The sequence below is a fragment of the Sebastes fasciatus genome, chromosome 2 (assembly GCF_043250625.1).
Source record: "Sebastes fasciatus isolate fSebFas1 chromosome 2, fSebFas1.pri, whole genome shotgun sequence".
Classification (NCBI taxonomy): domain Eukaryota; kingdom Metazoa; phylum Chordata; class Actinopteri; order Perciformes; family Sebastidae; genus Sebastes; species Sebastes fasciatus.
Window position 1 is genome coordinate 18,088,080 of NC_133796.1, and position 27,842 is coordinate 18,115,921.

The 27,842-nt window shown below is 41.3% G+C and overlaps 1 protein-coding gene across 1 annotated transcript in view; it reads left to right on the forward strand.

Annotated features, from left to right (window-relative positions):
• The window catches only part of ush2a (Usher syndrome 2A (autosomal recessive, mild)), a 230,542-nt gene that overhangs the window by 147,899 nt on the left and 54,801 nt on the right, over positions 1-27,842 (forward strand). The window contains exons 58-65 of the mRNA XM_074625260.1: positions 7-32; positions 1,617-1,785; positions 1,898-2,119; positions 14,536-14,759; positions 16,069-16,372; positions 19,520-19,717; positions 19,870-20,024; positions 26,658-26,856. Coding sequence (XP_074481361.1) covers positions 7-32; positions 1,617-1,785; positions 1,898-2,119; positions 14,536-14,759; positions 16,069-16,372; positions 19,520-19,717; positions 19,870-20,024; positions 26,658-26,856 — 1,497 coding nt within the window. The remainder of the gene's footprint in view (positions 1-6; positions 33-1,616; positions 1,786-1,897; positions 2,120-14,535; positions 14,760-16,068; positions 16,373-19,519; positions 19,718-19,869; positions 20,025-26,657; positions 26,857-27,842) is intronic.

Sequence of the window (27,842 nt, forward strand, 5' to 3'; positions counted from 1 at the left end):
GTGGGATGTCCTGCTTCCATCCTGACATTCAGGTGATTATGTTGTGGTCATTTGGTACTTATTTGATTTGTTCTGTATTAAGACTGCTGGGCTGAAGGAAGGAACAACATTTGCCGGTTAATACAACACAATAATAATTGTTCTAGACGGGGACTGCTATTTATTTTTTGTCAAATCAAGAGTATTGCCTGGAACAACACACACGTCCATGTGCAGCATGTAATGCAGCTGTGTTTTTGACATATGTAATAAATTACACTGTTTTGATAAGCAAGACATAACACAAATGTAGATTATGGATGTATTGAGAAGATGCATTCTGGGGGTTAATATTTCTCCTCTCTCCTGCTCTGCTCTGCTATGTTCGGCCTTTCATCTTTCTTCTGCTATAATCCTCTCTCCACTGCCCTTTTCACCTGAATGCGAGAGCCTCTTTTAACTAGAACTTGTCATGAGTAATCATTAAAACCTCCACTGTACAACAACAACAACAGCAATGTGTAAAACAAGATAGAAGTCCAGGGTCTTTGCTTTGGCTGCTGATCTGAAGTGGAGAATACTGTGTACTCTCTCAGGATATTAGTCACCAGACCTCAGATACACACACACAAAAGGACAAAAAGATACACAAAGACAAATACACACTCTCACATTTCCTCTTCCAAGTGCACGCTATTCAAGTGGGATGCACGGTCATCCTCGCAGTGATTAATTTCTCTAAACAGATTAACTTGTCATCTGCGTTCACTTCCATCCTTGTGTCATTGAATGCCAGCCAAGTTGGCACAGTGAAACCGCCCGCCATACATTTACCCCCACAGCACCCGATGGCACAATAACATTTAAGCTCACAAAGTACAAATACACACATACACACCTACTTAAAGGCCTTTAAACACCGGGGGGGCGTGACCATGCAGTCTATGAGCGAGACAAATAAACAACATAGAAATGTGAAATACTCGCCTGTGAATGTCTAGCACTTTTATTGTGAAAGGTAAGAACAGAAAGAGTGGATCTGGTCTGCGCTGCCTTTGTTGAAAGGAGTAATACATTTTGCCATTCAGGTTCGGACTATGGATCCTCCGTGGTGTTGTTTCATATTTAGGCACAACTCAGCCAGTTCCACACAATGTGATTGGTTTATGCCTTTATTCGCAATGCAAAAGATCAGAAATTCAACCTTGTTCAGAAAAAAAATGGTTGTTTTTTCGCTGCGTAATATTCGCATTCTGTGTGAAAGTCCAAAAAAAGGGCAAAAACAACAGTTTGAAAAAATATATTGACATGCAAATTAATGCCACGAAAAAAGTGCTGCCGCTGTATAACAGCCTTAAGAGCCACATTTGTGTAGCTAGAAAAAAATCTCCTATATCACAAACATTTACAGACACAAACATCCATTGTGTATTGGTATTGTGGTTTTGGTATATATGAAGAAAGCCCATAAACAATATGTTTAAGGAGTGTGGCCCTACATAGGAACATTCCCCGTAATGATTAAATGCCCCCTCTTTGGCAGATAGTCCCCTTACTTTCAGTGCACACACATAACTGTCTGTGTTTGTGTAGATTTACTTTACATACTTTCTCATATGTGTGTGTATGTCACCCAGGTTTGTTGCAGTGGGCTATTGTACACTAAGAAACCACATCATCACTGCTGCGAGGGCAGTTACTTGAGTTTGAGTAATTCCTCCAATCCGGCCTGCTGCAATGGCAAACTGCTCCCAGCTCTCCCTGACCACCAGTGCTGTGGAGGATACTATGTGCACATAAAAACCAGTGAGTGTCAAATCACCTCATCTGTTTACACTTACATTTCCTCTTTCCTACTTGACTCTGAGTCTAATATTTTCCATGTTGTTCAAGTGTTTTCCTTCATCTGTCCTTGTAGATGAGAACTGCTGCCCTGACCACTCGCAGGGCCGGGTCTCAGTGGGGCCGGGTGACAGCTGCTGCGGGGGGGTTCCTTACTCCATGAAAGGCGGCCAGCTCTGCTGTGGTGGGAGCCTCCATGATGGCTACGGGGTCCGATGCTGTGGAGGCCGGATCGTAGACGATACGCTGGTGTGCTGCGGTGGTGCTGAGAGGGGGGAAGTGCATACATTTACCTCAGGTGAGTGACGGAAACACACACAGATACAACACATAAACATCCACTGCCAAAACGGGGGAAATGAAAAGAGTTGCCCAACAATGAAAGCACATTTGGGTGAAGTTTGATGGGCTGCTGAGCCTAAATAACTGTTTTTGTCTCGAGAAAATCCTTTATTGTAAAATCCAATCAACAAAAAGGCCCTTTGTTTAGAAAACTAGTTACTCTGACCCAAAAAGGATTTTAGGGAGTTTAGTCCCCGGTGACGTGTTTTAATGTTTCTGGGGGGAAAAGATAGAAAATGATAGGACAAGAGAGTTAAGCAAAGAGGGTTGAGGTAGACACATGGTGCAGGAACGCGGGGTCGTTTCCCTTTCTTCCTCTCCCGCAGTGTCCCAAAGCACCCGGATACCGTGGCACAGATGGGACTGTGCATGTGTGTGTATGTGCGGGTGTATGTGTGTGTCATTAGACATCTTTGTCATGGCAGATGATGATGAAACACACTCGGGATGGCACCGTTGAGGGCACTGCCAAGCACACAGCAGGACAAATACACACTCATTCTCTCTCCTTCCCATACACACACACACACACATTCACACATATAGACACATTACATGCACCCACACATACACACAAACACACACACAGAGTCAACAGGGTGCCCTCGGCAGGGTTCGCTTAGTGTTGAGTGCCAGAGACAGACACGTGGACTCTATTCATCACACATAAACAATGGCCCATATGGGCAGGCCTATAGTACTCCATTAGCGTATCCGCAAACACAAAGACACACACTGACACACACACAAGATCCCGACCCACACATAAATACGTGCATGCTGACAAAAAAGTTCCTAGAAAGCAGAAAAAAATACTTGTTTTTTATTTTATGGCTGTTAACATTTGTTATTCTCCCTTATTATAAAAACTATTTTCTTGCTTTCTTTTTTTTCAACATGTTGTCTTCTAATATTGTCAATAAGACTCTTTTTTAGTGTTTTCACTCTCAAACACTGACCTCATGTACAGAGTAAAGCTTGTTAATTTGTTTTGACGTGTAATTTGAGAGTATTCTAGTTTCCTTTTCGTCTCCTTCACTAGATCCTCTTTTCTCTTCCAACTGAGCAGGCTATATGGTCATCCTTCACTCGAGGAGCCCTCCCAAGGAGTGCATATGCTCCCCACCTCCTCTTCCTCTCCATCTCCTTTTGTTATTTATTTCACATCTCCTCCGCTCCTTTGTCATCTTCTTACTTGCTTTTCCTCAACTTGTTTCCCCACCACCTCTGCTTTTTCCTCTGGCCTCTTGCTCCCCCTTTCTCCTCCCACCTCCTTCTCTTCCTCCTCATCCTACTCTTCCCCCCCTCCCTTCCTTTATGTGCCCCCTTCCCATCCACTCATCAGTCATTAGCGTTAGCTTCCCCATTGAGAACATATGGTATGATGGATCGCAGGGCTAGCGGCGCTAGCAAGGCTAAGGGCCATTTGCCGGGTGCACTGCGCTGTCGGGGAGCCCTGTGGCCGGCTATGCAACCTCGACCCCACACGTCTGTTTCAAGACACTCACACTAACACACACAACATGCACACAGCAACACCTATTATAGGATATGCTACTTAACCTTGGCACCACTCACTCTCATCACTGCCTCTCACCATGTCCAGGGTTTTGTATTTTTAATGATAGAGTGAGAGACAGATTTGTGAAAGAAAGACAAATAGAAAGAAAGAATGAAAGAAAATGCAAGCAAGAGAAGACTACAGATTGCATGCAATTACACTTAAAATAAATAATAAATAAGATAAATTGTAAAAATGTATATAAAATAATGAAAAATGGAAAAAGGTGACAGAAAGAAGAGAGAGAAGACTACAAATAAAGTGCAATTTATTACACACAATAGAAAACATTGTAATAAAAATGTACATTGTAAGAAAGAATGTTAAATTAAACAGAAAGAAAGAAAGAATAAAACAGAATTTAAAAATAGTAAAATATGCATCAAATAAAGGAAACTGAAAAGCAGAAAGGGGGAAAGTAAGTGAGAGAAAAAAACGCGGAGCGAACCGAAGAGTGGTGAAGAGCTAGATGGAGCAGATTAAAGGAGGAGTGAAGGGTATCCCATTGTGCCCAGCTGATAGACTAGGTTAGGCTGATGTGATTATGGGGTCCCTGAAGTGCGATCTATCACACATTACCGTCCACACTGTCAACAACCATACACACACACTGCAGGGGAACAGCAATGCCAGGAGACAGCCGTCTGGCAACAGATACACGGACCGGCTTGCGTGCACATGAGCACATGTAGACATACACACAGGCATCCACACACAAATACAACAACCACACACACTCACGTAGTATGCATGTGTATATATACACAGAATTGCATCCACATGTACACTCGTACAAAAATATGCAACACACGTTTGTATGAGCACTCACACATACCCACACAGACTATTTGAAACAGGAAACCAGTGTGAATCAGGTAAAATAGAATCAGGGTCAGAAACATCACCTCACCCAACCTGTCACACAAGAAATAAACACAAAGCTGAGCCAGTGGACAGTGCTCTTCTAAAACGTTTCTTTGGGTTTAACTAGTTTGATATTATTCCTGTCCACTTTACCCCAATTATAGAAATTAGTTTCTCGTTTATAGTACTCAGTTATCCACATATGACAGAGCAGATCTCAGTTTAAATCAGTACAGTTGTCTACACCAGCCACGTAATGGTTTGCACTTGCGCTTTTGGCCTAGAAGTGCTCTTTATAGGCTTCAAATCAGTGGGCAACCTCCGAGTCTGAAAAGTGAAGCCAAAGCTGAAGTGCCTTAAACTTGCATTCTTTCTAATAGCCAGCAGGGGGCGACTCCTCTGGTTGCAATAAGAAGTCTGATTGTAAAGAAGTCTATGAGAAAATGACCCTACTTCTCACTTGATTTATTACCTCAGTAAACATTGTAAACATGAGTTTATGGTCTCAATCTCTAGTTTCAAGTCTTCTTCAATACAGCATGATGTTCATTTAGTAAATGATGGTCCCATTTAGAGTCAAATAGACCATAAAGCAGCGTATGCTTTAGGGCGTGGCTACCTTGTGAATGACAGGTCGCTACCACGGTGTTGTCCGGTCTTGGAGTTGTCCATGTTTTCGTCTTTAACCCTTTCACGGTGTGTTTTCAGATCATGAAAGTTAATTATAACCTTTTTAGTCGCCTAAAAATGTCTTATTCAGCGTTCGGTTGTACTTAGCTCCACCCTCTCGTGTCACTTCTGGTTGCAAAAAAACAAGATGGCGACGGCCAAAATGCCAAACTCAAGGCTTCAAATCGGCAGTCCCCAAACCAATGGGTGACGTCATGGTGACTACGTCCACTTCTTATATATAGTCTATGCTTCAAATCTATTTTCCTCCAATTTACAAGACTAATTGTGTATAAGTTCCCGCCTACATGTGTCTTTATTCAAACTTACCTGATGAATATAACACTAATACACCATCTTAAATGACAGACTTTGCTTCTCTGGCCAGTTTTGGGGTATTATTGAGATGGTCTCTATAATCCTTACCTCAGCATTCTCTAGTTGTTACAATATCACAAAGTCTCCATGCTAAATCCCTCCCTTCCAAATCTGCCAGTTTGTTTAAACAGCTTTCATTTCACTTTCAAGTAGATTAAATACTGTTTGTTTTTGGACAGGAGTGCCTCAATTTTCTTGCAGCATTTCCTCCTGTGCTGCAGGTTCGAGACCAACTTTTAAGCTCTTCATTTGCTCCTCTTTTCTTCTCTGTCTGAGTTTGTATGTAAGATGTTTAGCTAAGACTTAGGTGAGATTAGATGGTGTTTAAAGGAACGTGTGTGGTGTCTTTGGCCTCCCGTTGCTCCCTGACTCTCCCAAAGTCCCCTGCCTCACTGTGCTCGCTCCACTAATCACTTCCCCTTCACACTTTTTCTTTATAGTGTACAGTTCTTTAACTCTTCCATCTGCCCTTCAGCCCCACCGTCCCCATTTCTCACTGTGGGTGCTACCACAAATGCCCTCCCCACCTCGCTTTTTTCTTAAAGTAAGTGAATCTTAAAAATGTATGCGTTTCTTTAACTCCTTCCCTTACTCCCTCCCTCTGTCCCAGCCCAGCAGGCCCCATCCAAACGTTCAAGGACAAATCTGAATATCCCTTTTCACCGTTTAAGTGTTAAAAGCCTGGCGGTGCCGGGGTGTTATCTTAACGCGCCTTGCCGTGCCATCATCAGAGCGCGTGATGAAAATGGCTGTGATGATGCTAAAAGAAAAAAAGAGGAGGGGGAGAAAAAGTAATAATCAAATATGTTTTTCAAGGGCACAGTGACCATTTGCTGGAGGGAAATTATCCCAGTAGTTAAGCTAGCTCACTCAGAGGCTGGCGGAGTTGTGAGAGTGTGTATAAGTGTGTGCAAGAGTGCATGGTTTATTACTTCAACTCGGTGCATGCATGCTTCACTTTCTGTATGTTTCTGTACAGTATCTGGATGTGTCTGTATTTTACATGTTTCTTTATGTAGAGAAACACACATCCTTTACTTGTCCTTTCATTGTTTCCGCCAAATGATTCTCATCAGTTTCTGAGTGTGTTTGTCTCGCTATTTGTGTGTGCGTTTGCGTGTGTGTGCGTGTGTGTATGTGTGTGTTTATCATTGCCAAAAGCCCCTCATCAATGATGGGTAGCAAATGGCCAACAGTAGTGCATTCCAAACAGCAGCGTCTGGCTGCTTTAGAAGATCGAGTACTCTCTGAACACAGGAAGACATTTCTCTCTCTGTTAATGTATTTATGATGATGGCTTTTCTATTAGGTTTACTTTAATGACTGGCAAGAATAAAACCAGAGGCTGTCAGGAGCACAGAGATGAGGACGGTGTGCTGTGGGTGTATGTGTGTGTTAAAATTAAACGACATGACTTCCAGGTAGGGGCAGGGGCAGAGAGCAAATTGAGATCACATGCACAAGAACACACACACACAAAGAGACCCAGACATTTTTCTACTTTGCTATATGTGACTACTACAGGATGAAGTTGCAATGGGAAATTTCAGTTGTGCTACATACTTCTGCATAAATGTGTTTTACAATATTAAAACCTTTTGTTCCTATCCGACTGTTCTCCCTACACCACAGTGGCACGTGGTTTTAGTTACCCTTTATTCAACTAACAGTTGTGTCATGCCTCTGTTAAGGTCATATGACAAAAGTGCTCATTGTTGTATTTAAAATAGTTTTTGTGCCTTTGTGTTAAACCAGTTCATTTGAATGGTGAAGATGCATTCCCAATACTCATTCATAATTTAAAAGATTGCAGTTCTTGCATGTGCATTGACAAAGAAATGTGAATGATTTCAAAATACAAAAAGTGTAGCTTCCCTTAACTTTATAGAGTGTTTGATGCAGATGGAATTGAGGCTTTTTTTGCACTGAAACGAACAAAAAGTTAGCCAAACTATAAAAATCAGTGTATCTCAGTGCTTCGTGGAAATTCCCCTTTTGAATTCTGTCATTTTGTTTACGGCGAAAAAAAGACTGAGTCATCTGACGTTTCTTTACGTCATGCTTTGCCTCATATTGCCTAACATCTTCTGCTAAAAGTTGCACTTAAATTCAAGAGTTATTTATTCTGACACTTAGGCCAAATTCACACCAGAGTAACAGGGAGGTGCTGGCTGCACTCCCAAGCTCAGCGAGCTGCGGCCGTTTGGTTCTGCGGTGAAGTGCGGCCAATCTAAAAGTTGGCAAAAATGTTACTTTTAGCTGCGAAGTGTGGCCGGAGAGGACCCGCAGACAATCAGTAAACATATCCTGTGACTCCTGTGATATGTTGACCTATGTTCAGAATATCTTCCCACCTGAAACACATGAACACGCCTCCCGGCCACAGAAAAATGTAGGCAGGCCGCCTGGTAGGAATTTGGCGTTACCGTCCCATCACCCATCAGGAAGTTCTGTCCACTGGAAATGCAACCAATACTTGGAAGCATTTATGTGGACATATATGTACTAGACAACCTCTACTTGCTGGCCATCACATGCTTTGAGCATCCTGGTGCTACATGGGGCCTTTGCCACACCCCTAACTCACCAACCCCCAGATCACATTGATGACAGTGATGGATAACCTGAAGGAGGTGGGCCGTGGGTCATTGTGTTGTCAGCTACAATGTCTCTGGGAGGGTTCAGGGTAGAATGTGTAAGGGTTGAATAGTTGAAGGCATGTAGGATTACCTGTGAGGTGAATGCATCTGCTCTGCTGTAAAACATGAAGTGCTCATTTAATCATTTTACATTTCTGTAATTGATAAAAATGTTTATGTTTGAGTAATTGAAAAAAAGGGTTATCTCTCTAATCATGATATAAAAATATAATCTTTTTCATCCGCCCTAAACTAATGGTATAAATCTCTGTGCCTCAGGGCACATGATGGATATGTACTTGATAAGCATACAAGCAAAACACATGATTTTCACACATAGCCCTCCACAGTAGACTATAAAATACAGTGTGTTACGGTGTTTATTTTAGCTAATCTAGCTCCTCCCATCTCAAGTCTCTTAATAGTTTTTTTCCTGTCAAACTCTTTCAACTCTGTTCATTTCTTTATCACTATTTCTGTCTTCGTCTCACTTTAAACACACACATGAACAGCTGCTTGCTGTGTCTCAGGTTTTAGTGAATCCCTGTAGAGTGGTGAAAATATAACTGCCACCAAAGCATATCCCCAAGCTCAATGCGCGCACACACACACACACACACACACACACACACACACACACATACATACATGCCTACACTAAAAGACGCACGTACTGTACACACAAATGCACACAATGTCACACACATGCCCAGCTGGTAATGTAGTTGAGATGAAGAGAAAAAAAAAAGACGTCAGAAAGACAAGAGGACAACCAGTCAGCTGGGAAAAGAGTAGGTGTGTATGTGTGTGTCTTTGATTATGTGTGTGTGTGCCTGCTGCCCCAACATCCACATGTGTGTGTGTGTGTCCACAGGGGAACACTGTGCACTGTGTGAGAAAGTCAATCCACTGCGATTTCATCTCTCGACATGGCATATAGTCTGGCCCCTCTGGAGCACAAAGTGCACGTGCGCACACACACGTACACACACAAGTAGAGACACTCCTTCCTGCAGCGTGTGCACATGTGTGTGTACTAGAGTCCAACCAATACTGGATTTTTGAGGTTTATACCATTTATTGATGAGAGCTGATGCCGTTTTTTTTAACAAATGCATAACAACAAACATATTTGAAAAGGATCCCTTAAAGCTAGGGTTGGTAATCTTCAAAAACATTTGTTATATTAGTTGAAATTCTCATTACATCCTGACAGCAATCAATAAAGGAAATGCACTGACAAAAAACACAAAAAAATATGGTATCTGTGGCTGTTGCAGGACTGTAATAAACCTGTCCAATCATTTCATTCGGGCCAAATTAAATGATTGGACGGGCTTATTACAGTATTACACTACCCTAGGCCTGAAGCGACGGACTGTCAATGTTGCCGACTTGGCGAATTTCTCTCTAGATATAGGGACTTTTGGAGCTAATGCTGCTAGCTACTTTCATTGGAAAAGGGCGGGCAACACTGGGCTTGTTTTTTAGGTTGGATCATTTTTAAAATCCAGCGTACTCTTGCTAGTTTCTCAACATTACCAACCCTAGATTTAAATCGAGTTATTTAAGAGTTGTGACCAAGATATTGAGCAGGACTTCACTGGAATTAAATTAGTATCAGAAATCACTATATACAATAACTCACATATAACAAAAATACATCAGTAGTAGAGCTGACATTGAAAATGGGAGTCAAATTTATAAAAATGCACCCCTGAAAACATCTGAAAAAAAATATTCAGAACTATAATAAACATTAAATGACGAAGGTTGTACGGTGTGTACGAGCCTGTATCGTGAAGATTTAATATATCTTTTATTGTTAAAATAGCCTGTCACAGATAACTCATTCATTTTTATGTGTATGTGAATATATAGAAATATGTCATTTGCAAGTACTTTTTTATCAGATGCGATATGCAGTAAAGTTTTCTCCAAACAATATGTCAACAGATTAAACTCAAATCAAAACCACATTTTCAAACATATCTTTACTGTTTCTTCTCTGCAATCTCTTGTAACTTACTGGCTGACATATACGCCGATACCAATACACTGTATATCTGTGATAAGCTAAAGTCACCCAAAGTGTTTGTTAATGTTAATGTTAATAATAACTACATCAGCTTTTCTGTGCTTCTTCCTGTGTATGACTGTGTGCCACCAGTCTGTGTCTATGAAAGCTTCTTCAATGTTAAAGTGTGTGCGCGCCGGTATGCATGCATGCAGACCGAGTATGTGTGCACTTGCTCTGCACTTTGTGCCAAACCCCTTGTAATATATTCAGGTATTTAAAAGTGTTTGGTTTGTTTAAAGTTGTGGAGGGGTTTTGGTCTCCTAGAGAGCTCGGATAACCCTAATCCACAACACACATTTTTATCAGTAGTTCATTGGCTGGGCTAAATATTGACTTATCATTAAGTGGAATGACTGAAACCCTAATAATAATTCACGTTGTCTAAGCACCTCGTGTTGACGCGGCGCTCCCGATGCTATTAACGAATGTATGCAAATCCAACGTAAATCTGAAGATTAGGGCTGAAGCATTCCGCGATGCAAGAGAGAAAACAAGAGGTGTGTGATAAAATGTTGTCAACACATACACACGCACATGCATACGCATGCACAAACACACACGGCTTACAGAGAGGGAGAGAACATAGTGTGTGTGTTTCAAAACGTTAACACAAATGTACAAGCATGTCACACACACCCATACACAGATAACGCTTACAAAGACAGGGATTGGATTTCTGCTGAATGGGTGATAATACAATAGTGAAGTTTAGCTGCAGAACAGTAAACAAACGATGTAGACCTATGAACTGAGTGGATGCAGAGAGAGAGAGAGAGCAATAGTAGAGGGCTCGGAGGTGGAAATGATGAAGATGATGGGGAGAAAATGGGAGGAAAGAGGAACAAGTCAAGTCATGTAACAGAGAAATGGGAGGATGAAGAGTATGAAAGGAAAAGGAGTTTAAATAAAGCATTAAGGTAAGGGATAAGGATGAAGTAAGAGAAGGTAGAATATGGACTAAAAAAGGTAGATAGAGAAGACAAAGAGAGTTGTGGAGATGAGGAGATATACAGTCGGTTGATATAGAAGTTAAAGATGCAGATAAAAATAATGATCAGAGAAAGAACAGATGGAGGGTGGAGAAGCAGTAGGAGATAACTTCAGGTCACAGGTGATAAAGTTGGCATTTCCTAGAGTGAGAAAAAGCATGAGAGAGAATCAAGATATGCAAAGAGTGTGAACAGAGCCATGTTGAACGATACGTGGAAAGACAATCGGACTGCTAGGGAGTAAATGGAGGGGAGGCAAATTGTGAGTCGCAGAGGGCCTGGCGCGGGACGGAAGGAAGGAGTAGAGGTGAGGATGCCGAGAGGACGAGGGATGAGCGGAGGGAAGCTATTTTGGAAAAGTGTTGAGCTGTTTATTTGCGCGTCATTGAAGCTGAAGTAAGGCGCTGGGGGAATTGGCCACCAAGCCCCCGCTCCGCAACAGCTGCCGCTGCTAAGTGAGTTACTAGCCGTCAGACTGCCTTTATGTCACACAATCACACACACATACACATGCATTCTCCTGTCACATGTTGCCCGTGATGGATGCGGTGAGGATATAATGCACTGGAGAAAATATGTGCCATCCTCCACTTTTGGCCTTTAAGTGAAATGATTGCTTAAATGAGCAGCGTTTCATGCGCGCAAAGAGTGAACGCTGATTGGGTTGTTAAACAATAAGTTATTTATCACTCCACAACTAGCTGCAGCGCCATTAAAGGGCGAGGCCATGATACAAAGCAATGACTTAGTGTTTAATGTCTGCTGTCAAATGAAATGGGCAACACAGCTGGGGGTAGATAGTGCCACAGATCAGCATGTCATCAACTGTTAGGATGAATTGGCTAAATACCTCATGAAAGTTAGATTATTTAAAAAAATAAACTAAATAATCACAGAAGGCCAAGGGGTTCTTATAATATTTCAGTCTGATTCAAAATGAGAAGCTTTCTTCAATTGGACTCTCATTAAAATACGATTTCCATCAGCTCAGTTATGATATTTTAGTTGAGCCGTGCCGTGCCATGCTCATTTGTATTTCCAATGCATCCTCACAGCAGGGGGTTACTTTGCTGACTCAGTATTATAGCAGGACAATATTATAGCCCTAATCCATTGCAAGGCCAAAGCTTGACAGTCCTCCCCCTCATCTGAGCTAAGACGTCAGAGTAACCAGATTGGCTCAACTCGTGTTATTAGGAGAGCCACTGGGGAGAAGGCGCAATGTTTACTCTCCATAATCTGCAGCTTTCATTAGTTTTGTAGCTCCTCGGTGAGAACTGCCGCCAGTTTTGTTTCACCCTCATGTCCATGACCAAACCTTAATATAACACACTGAGCTTCTTTTCTATGTTTGGGTATCAAATGTATATGGTTTAGGAAAAACAAGTGGAATCAAGTTCATTTAGTCAATATAGTATTAAACATGACTGTCAAACTGAGTATATGGCTGGACAGTGTGTGGTCAGTCTGTGAATTTGTGGCTAAATTGCTACACAAATAGTCAGTGGTCATGTCTATAATGTTAAGTCCAACGCTGTTTCAAAGCTTGGTCCACATTTCGTGAGCCGTACGCATCACGCTGGACGGGTCATTTGCATAAATCCCCTCCCCCACATTGGAGTCATTGGGGTCTATGTTTTCTAAGATTTGCATTCTACATTGAAAAGTATCTTTTGTAGACAAAATTACAATTTTATTGAAGAATATTAATTAAGTAGAGTTATAAATATAACCTTAGTCATTCAACTAGAACGACATTCTATGCCAAAAGGCCTTCACACACTGGTGCCGTTTTTTTCGTGTGATTATTTGGCACGTCAATATATATATTTTTTTAACCATTGTTTTTGTCATGAGTACTTTAACACAGAATGCGAATATTATGCGGCAAACAAGGTTGATTTTCTGAGCTTTCGCACCACAAATAAAAGCATCAACCAGTCAAGTTGTGCAGAACGGATTGAGTTACACCTATATTTATGAAACAACGTGGAGGCTCCGTTAGATATTACTCCTTTCAACCTTGACAAAGGCAGAGCAGAGCAGACCAGATCTACTCCTTCTGTTATTACCTTTCACAATGAAAGCCCTAGACATAGGCCTATAATATTCACAGGCGAGTATTCGCATTTTCATGCTGTTTATTTGCCATGCCATGGTGTGGAAAGGCCTAAAGACTTGTTTAGCAGCCTTTCTAACCGGAATAAAGTAAAACCTTTTACAGGTTCTGTAGACCAAAACGTTATTTTCTCCACCAAGAATGAGTCTTTCTACCATTTTTTAATATGTCAATCATTCAAAGTGACTCAAGGTATTTGAATTTGAAATGCGAAGCGCTGGAGAATGTGAAGAAACACGGCTTGAAATTTGATATTCAGCTGCAAAACATTTACAGGGAAATGGAGTGATATCATGTATTTTAAATGTCACCTTGCTGCTGAAGGTGAAGTGGTAGCAGAAAGACATCACCTATCACTGTCAGAGATGGCAGCTCTCAGAAAAACACACTTCCTCTCCCCCTGCACTCTTTCGACAGCGTAGCCTGAATATTACTGCTGAACGAAGAGATGAATACAGGAGAGGAAAAGAGGCATGCAGGGGAGGAGAGGAGGAGAGGAGGATGTATATAAGAGTTGATAAGAGAAGATGCACACTAATATTCAGAGCAGCGTAAATACTGTTTCTGTGCAGATGGGAAAATAGGGGTTGAAGAGGAGAGGAAAAAGGAGTTTGGGAAGTGTAGAGGAGGGACGACACAGTTCAGCATGGCCTGGATCTCTTAACAGTATGGAGAGAAGGAGAGCATAAAACAAGAGGAGGTGAAAGGAAGGAATTGAGGAAGGAGGAGAGGTTATGGAGAGAGGAGGACAGGAGAAAAGACAGAAAAGGGCGAGGAGATGGAAGAGGAGGAAAGAGTAATAGGATGTATTCGAGGATGCCCTGCTTAAGTATGAAGAAGCAGAGGACAAGAAGAGGTGAAGGAATAGAAATGATGTTTGTAATAAATTTACAGCAAAATTAAATTTCAAGAAGTTAAAACTGATTCATTAGAGACTTAAAACACACTCGTCAATCTTAGTCTGTAAATGAGCAGTGGGAGGTCTTCCATAAAAGATCATTTCCTGCTACAGTACGATCAAAAATGAGAATGTATTAAAAACAGTAATATGATGCATGTTTTCTTGTGTTTAGGTTTCATCTGCTGTGGTCAGGAGTATATAAACTCTTCAACCTCTCTTTGCTGTGTGGGGAATGACGGATATCCCACAATGCACCCTGCTGGCAATGCCACAGTGACACTGCAGTGCTGTGGTTCAAAGGTCATACATCAGGAAGAGGAATGCTGCAACGGGATTGGCTTTGACCCTCAACGACACGTGTGTGCTGACGAACCGACACCCGGCCTGTTGATACAGGTGTGTGTATGTGAGATGATGTGTGTGTGGTGTGTACATCTACAGTATGTGTGTCTCTATTTAATGTAATGTCTTCTCAAAGATGGTAAGATCTCTCTGTTATTACTATGCTACTGTATATGTTGTATTTGCTTAGACGTAGATGTACCATAGATGAGGTAATCTGAAGCACATTTCTTTGTTATGTTTCATGTGTAGTGTTCCAGTTGTGTCCTTCACATCTTCTCTGCGGTTTAATGTCCACTAGAAGTACTAGTGTTTCTAGCAGTCTGTTCTTCAGCAGCCACATTTCCAATAAGGATAGCATTGTTTCGCTGTCATTTTTTTTGTTTTACAAGCACTGTTGAAAAAACACTTGCAGCGAATTTATGATCAGTCTGGTAACAGACATTTTGAGTAGGGCTGCAACTAACGATTATTTTCATTATAGATTAATCTGCCGATTATTTTTTCACTTAATCATTGGTCAGTAAAATGTCTGAAAATAGTGAAAAATGTCCATCCCAGTTTCTCAAAGTCCAAGGTAATGACTTTAAATGTCTTGTTTTGTTTAAATGACTTCAAAAATGAATAGATTATCAAAATAGTTGGCGATTATTTTTCTGTCGATCGATTCTGTATTTTGTATCTGTATTTCCAGCATAGTGTATATTAGTGGAAGGAAAAAGAGGAGAAGTGACATAAATTAACGAGAAAAACTACAATATCTACAGAGGGACAAAGTCAACAACAATTAAAATGCACCTATGAATATGAAACTTTTCTCAATTACCAATAAATGGTAGACATTAAATTCAATGTGAGCTACTCTGGATGAAAAAGGAACCGGCCTTTACACGTCCAGTGGATATTGGTAGATAGAATCTCTCTCTCTCTCTCTCCCAAACTCATTGTCACATCAGGAGTTGGGGACTGGGCCATCTTCCATTTATCAACTGGGGTCATGTGGTGTTTGTGTGTTCCTAAGTCAGCATGAGACAGGCACACGCATACACACATACACAAACAGAGGCACGCACACACAGGGACAAAGGGTAGGAACTCTCATTAGCTCTAATGATGCCATTAAGGACCATGCTTACCACACACACACACAGACACACACGCACATAGCTACATTCTGTATGTATCGTGTGTTAGAGATAGAGAGACGCTTCAGCATTTATATAAGATAATAGTAAACTTCTATAAGATAAGTTTCTGTGCCTTTGTGCGGTGCAATCATAGAGACAAATCACTTCAAGAAAATAAAGATTTTGAACCTCATAGTTACACTTTTCTCTGTCTCTCCTTTCCTTCCCCTGTGCAGCACCAGTGTTTGCAGGGCGCTGTGTGTCCCGTAGCTGCAGCATCTACAGCTTACTGTGGCTCCTGTGACCTCGATCCATCCACGACCGCCTGCACGTGGGTCCTGACTGCACACCCTGATAAACCCTCCACCACATACTCACCTTCCATCAACACCACTCATGAAACTCTCACTGATAACACATTCAAAATGGCAGACGCATACAGTCACACAGACACTGAGAACCTGCAATTCGAGGGAATCCTGTGCTCGTCGCATGAGGAGGTAGTGTACAGCGGAGATGCCAACAGATACACCTATACAGGTAATTTGTGTGTTTGAGTGTGTTCAGTGGAAAAAAAAACATTCTGCAGTTTAGAGGAGTTACCAAAACTAGTACTTAGTAGTTAGTTAATAGTTTATTTGTACATTACATTTCTTTTTTCTTTAACTTTATCACCTAAGGGTTGAGTGTCTTTGGTAACAACCCTGCTTTTCTAGGAGACATAAGGGGACAGCTACTGCATTTCATACAATTGTTTTGCCACCAATCAAATTTCCCTGTCATCATCTCTCTTTAAAACACAATGTTTGTACCGCTCAATGTAAGCATGTTTTTTAGCCTCCTTCTCCAATCACTGCTCTTCACTTTACTCTACTTCAAACATGTAGGCTTATTAGCACTTGGAAACTAAAATTTGAGTTGGTTATGTGTCAATTTGTGATCTGAGCAGCGAGACAGATTTTTTTCCTGGGAACGAGGAATTGTAGTTTAGTCAAGTCAAGTTACCGGAGTGATGTTACAGAAGTAATTTTCTCAGACTTTCCACAACTGAACATGCTCTTGTATTTAAAATATGTAGAAAAAGTGAATGCCTAAAGTCAGCAGCAACAGCATTAAGCTCAATTAAAAAAATTTTTTTAAGGGGACACCCCAGGTGAATAAGGTAGAACATTTAACTAATCGATATTGCCATGAAACTTCCCCAGTTGATTACTTACATTAAGACATTCATTATTTTCTGCATTACAAGTTTTTGAAAATGTATGTTTAAAGGGACTGTTTGTAACTTTTTAAGCATATAAATGTAGCGGGTCGGCACACATGCGCGTTCGCATATGCGTGCTCGCGTGTGGCCGGAGCCTCGTCTCCGCTGCCTGCTCTCCTTCACTCAGACGGCGCGCGCGTCCTCGCTGTCTCGCTCCACCTCTAGACGTGAACGCGCGCTCACTACACACTGCAGAAGAGTTAGTTTAGCTCTGAGAATATCTAGTGAATGTAGAGTGGACGTTTGTGCAGAAATAAATGCTGCAAAAGTAGTAGAAAATAAACACATGTGTATTTTGAATGTTTTCTTCCCAGTAGTCTGAAAGAAGACCAAAAACTCAAAATTTACCATGTGCATGAAAACAATGTTTTTGCATGTGGTTTCTCCTCTACTCACATAATCTTTTCTGGTATCAGCATGCCTCTCTTTGCCTAATGTATTTGAGTTTTAAACATTTTGATCATTCATAATATGTTTGCATCTCTGCTTCTGACCTATGACTGTGTTGGAAACTGGGACTCTCCCTTAAGTCCTTCGAGTCACTCTGAAGAATAACTAATACAGAATATAGCCATCTGTGAAACTCACCGCTCATAGAAATTTTCTAGCCTGCGGAAACCAATTCTGCATTTACTCTAAATGTGTCAGCCGCTGCAATCAACGGGCTTTAGAGACAGATGCCCTTCCACACGCTCACACACACACACACGCACGCACCAAGACAGCTGTTGCAGTGTACATTGATAGCTGTTAACGTGGTAACTCTCTCTGCGCTGTACACTTGTGTGTCATTAAAACTTAGAGATGGGCGTTTAAATGCCATTTCAACATTCTCTACTATTTATCAGCCCAAAGGGAGTTGGAGTGTGTGTGTTGGTGTTTGTGGGCGTGTGTGTCTGTCCACACATTATTTATCTGGGTAGTTACGTCTGTTTAATCAAGACTAATTGTGGTTGCGGATGTTATGTGTGTGTGTGGGTGGTTGTGCAATAATTACATGTTTTTAGTGTGTGTTAGTGTCCTGTTAGTTACCATTTAAGTGTGCTTCTGTAGTGAATGTGGTTTTGTGTGTGTGTTTCTTTTACTTTGTGTGGCGTGGGGCGGTTAGGATAAGAGTTTCTAGGCAATGCTGTGACACCATCTGGGCAGAGGCACATAAAGCTGTCGCCACCCACCATACACCAGATGTTTCTCATGCACTCACACACACGCAGGGTATCATGCTATACTTCTCTAGGTAGATCACACACAGATAGCTACGCATGTGCAATGAGTGCTATAAATATATACCGTATTGTCCGCACACAATTTATATTTATACTTTTTGGAAGTAATCATACACAGAAATTCAGTTTTTAGGCATGTATCTATGCACACACATTCAGTGTTTTATTTACATGTGTGTGTCACTGTGTGTGTGTTTTCCTGCTTCAGTTATCACAGTAGTAAAGACAAGAGTCCCAGACTGGCGGTTAAAACGTGGTCTCATTTACAGCAGCAGTCCCTTAACACTCCTAAAAATAATGCACATGTGCATGTGAGCGTGTGGAAGTGCATCTGTATGTATATATGCTCCTGTATGTATGCCTCAACAGAAGGGTTGTCACAACCCGTCTCCCAGAATGCTTCAGTAACGGCCCGACATTTACAACCATGCACCAGTGATAGTGCATACATTTGGTATATGTTCATCATATAACGTGTGCTTACATTGGCTATACAACTCCCAGTGCACACAATTTTATAAGATGGAAATATTATTAGTACAGGTTATTTTAGATAAACATATCTGCCATATATTTCATACTGTGCATGTTGTACAAAAGGGTCTCAACCTGTGCCCTTTTGTACATCAGGTAAAGATTTGAAGGCACAAATCCATCAGAAATATGTTACATGCAGTCTTTACATTTGTAATCTGCTTAGTGAGGAGTACACAGTATATTTGATTCCCTTAACTTCATTTTTCTAGAGCCACATACTATTGCAACTTAATCCCATTTACAAACTGTTCAGTAAAATTAAAGTAATGCGCCCAATAATTCAAATCAGCAGATGCAAAGTGTATGTTGTATTTGATTTTTTATCATTTTTGCTAACTTACTGATTTTTTTTAGATTTTCTATTAACCACAATGGATAGACGTCTCTTTTCTGTCAATCCCCACATTTTTTACATATCATTAAAATATTAGCTGTTTCTGATAGAACTGGCAACGAATTGACAACATGATTGTTTGCATACTAGAATTAGAGCTTAGACTATGTGCGCACATACAGTATTAATCACTTGTAAGTGCAGCAGTGTTGGTAAATGATTCGTTAATCAATGTATTGATAATCATTCTGACAGATTTGTTGATAATCTTTTCACTCCCTTGCTCCCCTCCTTCTGTCCTTCCTACCTCCCTTACTCCCTAACAGACTCTGACCTGGAGCCCTTCACCACCTATGAGTACAGAGTGAGGGGCTGGAACAGCTTTGGACGAGGCTCCAGCGATATTACAACAGTGACCACCAGTGAAGACAAACCGTGGGGAGTGGCACCGCCCCGCTGGAGCTGCTTAGGTGAACGAGATGACATCATCCAGTTGCTATGGCAAGCACCCGCCAGGCCTAATGGTACATGTAGCACTAAAAATCCCTTTCTCTGTAGATGTGGTTCAGTTGAATTAACTTCAGTAGAGAGGTATTCGTGATTAATGATAGGACATTTTAAAAGCTTTTGAATATTGAGAAAAATCTGACATTGGGACCGTTTTCCATTTTACCAGGGGACATCACCCACTATGTTATACTGCGGGATGGACAAGAGCGTTACCGTGGTGATGAAAACAGTTTCACTGATGTGGGTGGGATCAGGCCTTTCCAGGAATACAGTTACCAGCTGAGGGCCTGTAACCGTGCTGGTTGTACCGACAGTACACAGGTAAGACTACTGTTTGTGTCATTGCTATTACAGTCCTGCTGTGTCAGACTAACATTTTCTATGTTGCATCACAGTATCAGCTCATTACCAGCTTCTGTGGCTAACCTTATGCTAACCTGTCTCACAAATATAATATTAAGTCTGCATCAGTATTAAAGTTTTTAAGAGTCTAAAGTTCAGGGGGTGCTGGGTAGGGCTGCAACTAACAATTATTTTCATTGTCAATTAATCTGTCAATTATTTTCTTGATTAAGTGATTAGTTGTTTGGTCTATAAAATGTCAGAAAATGTTGATCAGTGTTTCCTAAAGTCCAAGATGACGTCCTCAAATGTCTTGTTTTGTCCACAACTCAAAGATGTTCAGTTTACTGTCATAGAGGAGTAAAGAAACCAGAAAATATTCACATTTAAGAAGCTGGAATCAGAGAATTTTGACTTTTTTTCTGAAAAAAAATTACTCAAACCAATTAATTAATCATCAAAATAAATTAGTTGACGATCAATATGATAGTTGACAACTAATCAATTAATCGTTGCAGCTCTAGTGCTGGGAGTTTGGAGATTTCAAAGCGAAACACAGAACTGGGCTGGCCTGCCTTTTCATAAAGCTTGAAATATCAGCAGTAGCTGTTGAGATAACCAATAAGTGACTGATAAGCAACACTTACTGTATATTGTATTTATTTTGTACAAAAAGACCTAAATTATACTAAATATAACCGATTGCCCCTATAAATGGAAAGGGAATGCCTGTTCTGTGCTATTTGATTGTCTCTGTCCTGCCAGCCCTCCATGTAGAGCTCTCTCTCTCTTTCACACACACACACACACACACACACTCACACACACACACACACGGACACACACACGCTCACACTTTCCAAAACCTTACTCTGTTGTAGCACCCCATTTCATAAAGACATTATTCCCCTGTATGATTATCTAATGGCTCCTCTAGAGATGGACTGAGCTTCACTGAACTAAGTACCACTTTACTCCGTAGTTCAGTTCATTCCTTTAATTTAGGCTGAACAATTAAAGGAAAAGAAAGGTGTGTAAAAAAAAAAGTGCGTTGGTGTGTGTGTGTGTGATAGTGAACATTGCTTTGAGAGAAAATACATATGTGTGGGTATTTCTTATTGTTAATCAGTGTTGTTGTTATCAGTGGGTTTTTTCAGTCAAGAAACAAAAATCTTCTTCGTAGCTAATCAATACATTTAATAGTCAGCGGTGTGCAGGAGCTACTTTTTAGACTTAGACTCGTACCTTTTTCTCCTACACACCTGAAGTACCTCCTACCTGTCTGAATACAAGTGTTCAAAGATCATTTTTCCTGTTTTGTTCTGTCAAGGAGAAATTGTCTGGACATGCAACCCCCTGCTTCACGTTGGGTAAACTTACAATAGTAACCTTGCAGTGCAGCTTTAGTCTTCTGCAGTTGGCCGCTCATCTGATCCGTTGTTTGGCCAGTGGCCTTTTAGCTAAATGCCCTTTCACCCTCTCGTAAAAGCCTCTTCAGATGCTGTTTTCTAGACGTTGTTTACATCGTAATTCAGGTGCTCAGTTGTTCTGCAAGTGATATTTTACACATTTTAAACCTGTGTCTGACCTTTGTTGTTACGAAATTACAGTGTGGGATGTTGTTCCATGTCGGAACAAGTTTTTATTTAGCCTCATTCCCGCTCTCCCCCTGTATGCGAGGCTCTGGATTTGCTGAGCCTCCCTGATGTTTGTGATAGCGTCCATAATAGCTTCACACAGAACTCCCCCCTGCTATCTCTCTGGCTGTAGCAGAGCTGATATCACCACAACAATTAATTTCTCCGGCTTAGGGGTGATGAAAGCTCACGTTGAAAACTGTCTTTCTGGCTTTTTTTTAAAGCTAATTTAACGTCTCATTATTTTGATGAGCACATTGTTACGTAAAGACGAAGCCTGTAGATGTGTCACTGGAGGGGTGGATGGACGAGCGAGGGTGAGACGGAGGTAGAGTTGGTTGAACAGGTTGTGAGGGGTTGATAGATAAATAGATGATGGATGGATTAATGTATACAATAAATGAATGCTGGGGAGGATGATGACATGGATGAAATAGGAATGGATGGATGTAGGACAGTGATAAAGGACGGAGAGATGGAGAGAAAGAAACAAGAAAGTATCAACATTCTTGTAGGCTTTCTTTCCCATTATGTACATTCTGATTCTGTTATTGTTTTATGTATTCATTTTTAAATTGTTATGCCTCTGTGCCGGAGACAGCCATGGCCGGAGACATTATGTTTTTGGGTTGTCTGTCCGTCCGTCTGTGCAATATTCCAGAAACATGTTAAGTGAATTTCTTCAAATTTGGCACAAAGGTCTACTTGGACTGAAGGATAAGCGATTCGAATTTGGTGGTCAAAGGTCACTGTGACCTCACAAAACACGCTTTTGGCCATAAGTCAAGAATTCATATGCTAATTATGACAATTTTGCACAAATGTCTAATAGGATGAAATGATGAAGTGATGAACTCTGGTTTGTTCAAAATAAACCCTGAATTCACCAATTTAAATATGAAAATATGCTGCCTGTACATGCTGTTTTTCCCCTCTCTCTCTCTCTCTCTCTGCCTGCTGAGCAGCGGCTGAGCAGCTCTCGTTCTTTGGAAGCAGCTAACTAGCTGTCCTCCTGCCGACATTAAAAGACGTGCTTAGTTGTAGTCAGCGCTCGGTTCAGTTTATCATTTGCTAAGCGATAGTGAACACATTATCATTCTGCGGACGACGTTAGTCTTAAGCCCTGTTTTAAACGACCACTGCTGTAATGTTTGAAGCAGCAAACTGAAGCAGTTGTCGATCACTTCTGTCCCCTACCGGCCGGTTAAGTCAGAGTCAGCAGTCAATGACGGTATAAAACAGTTGACCAAATGTGTTTTTCAGAAAGTGTGAATCACTGCAACCACGAGAAGTCCTTGAGCATACAGTCATAAATGAGCATAAAAAATATTAGGCTGATGGGTCCAGCAGTATGCGAGATTAGCCGTGGACAGACAGACACAGAGATGCACAAACCCACGCATGATCAAATAGGAAGAAGAAAGTCAACAGCATGATGCAAATGATGCACCAACTTGACCTCTCATAGCAAAAACATTTCTCTATGGAAGCAGGCTCCTAGATCATCCTGGTTGGTTTCCATTTAGCTGAGAACTACATGGCGAGGAGAACATGCAGAGACCCTCCTAAAGCCATACGCAGTTACACTACAAACTCATTCTCTTTCTTCCATGCTCTCTCTGTCTACCTCCCTCTCTCTCTCTCTCTCACACACACATACATATGTTCACACAAACAAGCACACACACTCCCAGCACAGGGTGGAAAGGGAGTGAGTTGGATTAGTTTGTACACCAGTGAAAATTGGCCAAACAGTCCCAATTATGGGATAACTTGGGCTAACCTAATACACCACTGCAATTACCTGGCATCAGCCCCCGCACATTTCCACACACACACACAGGCACAGACAAACAAACACAGGCGCACACAAACGCACACCTGCTGTGACAACAGAAGGTGCTGATCTAATACGGTTGGTCACTTAGAGAGGGAGGAAGAGCGATTGGTCCTCCTCTGTCTTCGAATCCTTTTGTCCTGTTCTCTCTGCTATTTGTCTCCTGTCATTCCCCCGATCCCAACGCCGCACTCTTCAGTTTCTCCCAAGTGTTGTCTCTTTCCTCTCTTAACTGCTCTCATCCTCGCTCGTTTCCACTGTCCAAACACCAGTTTCTCTTTTACAACAACTGTCATCTATTTGTCTCTCACAATCCCTTTTTCCCTCCAAGTTTCTACTCCTTTGTATACAGGAAGAAGTGTTGGATGAAGAGTACCCTAGTGAGGCATGCTTTCCTGTATGTGTGCAGCTTTTTATGACATGCGAGTGCAATGTAAGCATCTATATTCTATTTATTATCTCTATGTAAAAACTTACATATTCTATCTACCCTATAAATAAACTACAAGATGCATGAATCAGTCATTTCAAATCAAACAGGTTTAAATAGAGATATGTAGTATCACTAGTGAGTTAGTCGCACCTCAAAGGGAACCTGGATTACCCAGGTACTTCTGTCTCATTAGCTCCCACATTTGAATTTAATGTCTCTGTATCAATGAATACTAATTTCCTTAAGTCAGAGTTAAAAAGGACCTTTAATTATTCAGGAGCATACTTGTATTTCAAAAAACGCTTTACTTTTCTCATACCGGCTGTGCTGCAGCACCTCTTTTCACCCTCTGTCTAAAACACTCTGTTTGACCCCCTCTCCTCTCGAAAAGCCAAGTCTGCCCTGATTGGTCAGCTGGCCCACTCTGTTGTGATTGGTTATTAGAACCAAACTCTTCAGACTCAGCTCCAGCTCTGCTCTTACTAGTTTTGTTTGAGGGTGTACCAAACTAGCCACAAGGCAGGTATTATGCAACTGTGTTACTTGGTGACATCACCACGTTACGGAAGAAAAGGCGGGACTTCAAGCAAGGCGTTTCAGGCTGTTCAGGAGCAGTGTTTCTGTGGGGGAGAGTAACTCTCTTTGGTGTGGATTTGGGGATTTGTTACTTGCAAAGCTTTTACACGCCACAACAAAAACTATATAACAAACAAAAGAAAAGGGAAAAAGCACAAAAGCATAGTGTTTCCTCTTTAAGTTGTCCACCAAAGTTAAGTGAACTTTATGTCAAATTTACTGTATGTAGGGTACACTTACATACAGTAGGTGGTTTTATAGCTTTTTTTTTCTTTACATTTGAGCAAAATATTGACAGACCTATGAGTTAACAGCCCACTGAAGCACTCACTGATTCATACTACAGTTTCCCTGCATCTTCTTCTCTGCCTCCTGTTCTGTTTCCTCTCTTCCACCTCTTTGTGTTTGTGTGCGTATACCTGCATGCACCTGTGTGTTGGTGTGTGTGTGTGTGTGTGTTTGTCTGTGTGCACATGCGTGTGTGTGTGTGTCTCCTTAGTTGCAGTAGCAGTCTTCTAATTGCATAGCACTGTGTGGGACAGGTGGGGGAAGTGCTAGTGACAGTCTATTAAGGCAGGATATCCCTGTTGCCATTAGCAGCAGATTGCCCTGTGATTCTGTGGTCTCCACATTCACCCAGCGTTCACAGGGGCCCACAGATACTACACAAGGAATTTACAATAGGATGGTCACTCACAACACTGTACTGAAAGCAGTGTTTTTTTTTCACTTTGCAGGTTGCACCACTGAAGCAGCTATTAGTTAGCTTCTTTGCCATGCAGAAATGTTAAAGCGGATGGAGTAGGTCAACTAAGACACGATATCCATGTTGCCATCAGAATGAGTTGCGTTCTGGAGAGATAATCCTTAAACTGGAAACAACAAACTCTAAGACTCCAGTATTCTCTCACTGGCACACTGCTCTAGGTGAAATTGCCAATAAATACACATATAGAGTGCTATAAAGCATGACCTTTGCATTCAGACGTTTTTTACAGATATTGACACTATTCACATGGTTCTTCCCTCTACGTCAGTAGGTCCTAGGAGTAAAATATAGTATTGTGTATAAATTATATAGTCTTCAGATTGTACAGATAGTCAGGCATGTTAAAATATGGCAATAGTATATGTTGGACAAATATCAACCCGGTATCACGGCAAAGCGTGTAATAGACCCGCCTGTCCACCAGAGGATAGCGTGTCAGTGTCACATTTTGCCTCACTGAGGCGTGAAACTTACATGCGTGTATGAAGGTGAAGCACCAGCAGGGAGCAACAAAACCACTCACTTAGGTTTAGCAAAAACGTCATGGTTGGCCTTAAAGTAAGTATGTAAACTAAGTAAAATATGTGCTGAAACAATGTAACATAAGTACAGAAAACATGTGACAAACGACACTAACGTAACTAACAAAACAAAACACCGGTCTCCTGGTTAAAAGTCATGTGTTGGTTGTAACCATCCACTTCCTCTCTCACCCGCCATAAGCAGCCTTTCTCACTTATACTACGTCACTAGCTCTGAGCGTAGCATATTTACATGGATGCATTTACAAACAGTCAGTACAGACTACATGGCGTACAAATGACACGCCAAAAGGAAGAACATTGTTCTTATTGCACGCTTTTGCCTTGTGCATTATCCTATCATTCATATGCCTTTTCATGCGACCGGCTGCAAATATATATACCAAAAATATATACAGTATAGCATCTTTTTTTCCCCATAATGCAGGTTGTGGATAGTTTGTTGTTTTGGTTTCATTTATTCCCGGTTTTGGCCGTATATGGCAGCAGGTTATAACATAAAAATGCGTTGCTGTCCATATTTTACCTTTCGGTTTTATTTTTTGGGAAATAAATTAAATCACCAGCAAATGCCTTTCTCTGTCGTCAACGAGACTCTTTATTACCTTAGAAAGAGAAGCCCTGAATTTGGATGCAGTTTTTTATTGGGTTGTGATCGTGTTAATTACATTCATAAATGGTTGCAGCAGAAATCCATCTGTTATACACACCTTTTATATTCTGTAAAATATCACAAATGTGTTAGATTTTATATTTATATTTTTTTGTGTGTGTTTCCTTCTCTTTGTGTGTATGTCTGTGTCCATGTGTGTGTTTAGGTGGTGGCAGTGACAGTCCAGGGAGTCCCAGAGGGCGTGCAGCCTCCGGTGGTAACAGCTTTAAGCCCTTCCTCCCTCCTTGTGAGCTGGTCTGAACCGACTCGTCCCAATGGAAACATACAACGGTACCACCTGAACCAGACTGGTGTCGGAACCATATTTACACACATCGATGGGCCCAGAAATTATACTGTGACTGGTAAGATTCTCCGATTATCAAATGCCTCACTTTTCCTCCGTTCCTCAAGTCTCTCTCTCATTTTACTTCCTGGCCCTCTCTCCTGTCTCCCGTTTTCTCGCCTCCTCACCTCAACCTCCAGATATTCCTCCCTGCGCTCCTTTCCTTTGTCATCTCTCTCCCTTTCCTTCTCCTTCTCTTCTCCTCTCGTACCCCTCTCCACTCCTCCTCATCTTCCTCTCTGCTTCTCTCCTCCCCCTCTTATTGTTTTCCTTTGTCATGTATTTATTTATGTATGCTGGTTTCTGGAAGCCGTCTAAGGACTGAATTTACACCCGATTCCCTCCACGCTCTCTTTGGTCCAGCCCCTTACACAGACACAAACAAACTCACAGTAACACACACAAAAGAAACAACAACACAACAAACACAGAAGCACCCTCAAACATAGCAGACAGGCACACAAGCTCAGGCTCACATGCCTAGAAACACACATGAGAAAACTCAAATATAAGTACAAAACAGCACAACAAGAGCAGTTTGAGAACCAGTGCTAAAAATACAGCAAGTACTCAGAGACAAACAGAAGTGTTGGCTTGACATAATATTGTAGATCTGCACACAAACATGGTGGTGTCAGGACTGGGTGATTTGTGGGTCTTGTTTTATCTACCCTGAGGAGGAGCTGTGTTGCTGGCCCTCTGCCATCAGTCACAACACACACGCATGCAGACACAAACACCTGCATGAAGCATTGCAAAGCTTGTTGTCTGTATAAAGACTGAACATTTTAGAGACACAACAGAGAAATACCAATGGTATATAACCATAGTAGATATACTTGCCTACTTCCGCAATTGGAAAAGTTAAACTAACTTCAAATTTAAACATTTAAAGTGTCTAAAAGCTGATTTGATTTTTATTCATTAAACGTTTCCGTGTAAGACCCGAGTGCCAACATCTTTTGAAGCTGGATTTCAGTGGCATTTTCCCCTCACAGCTCTGCT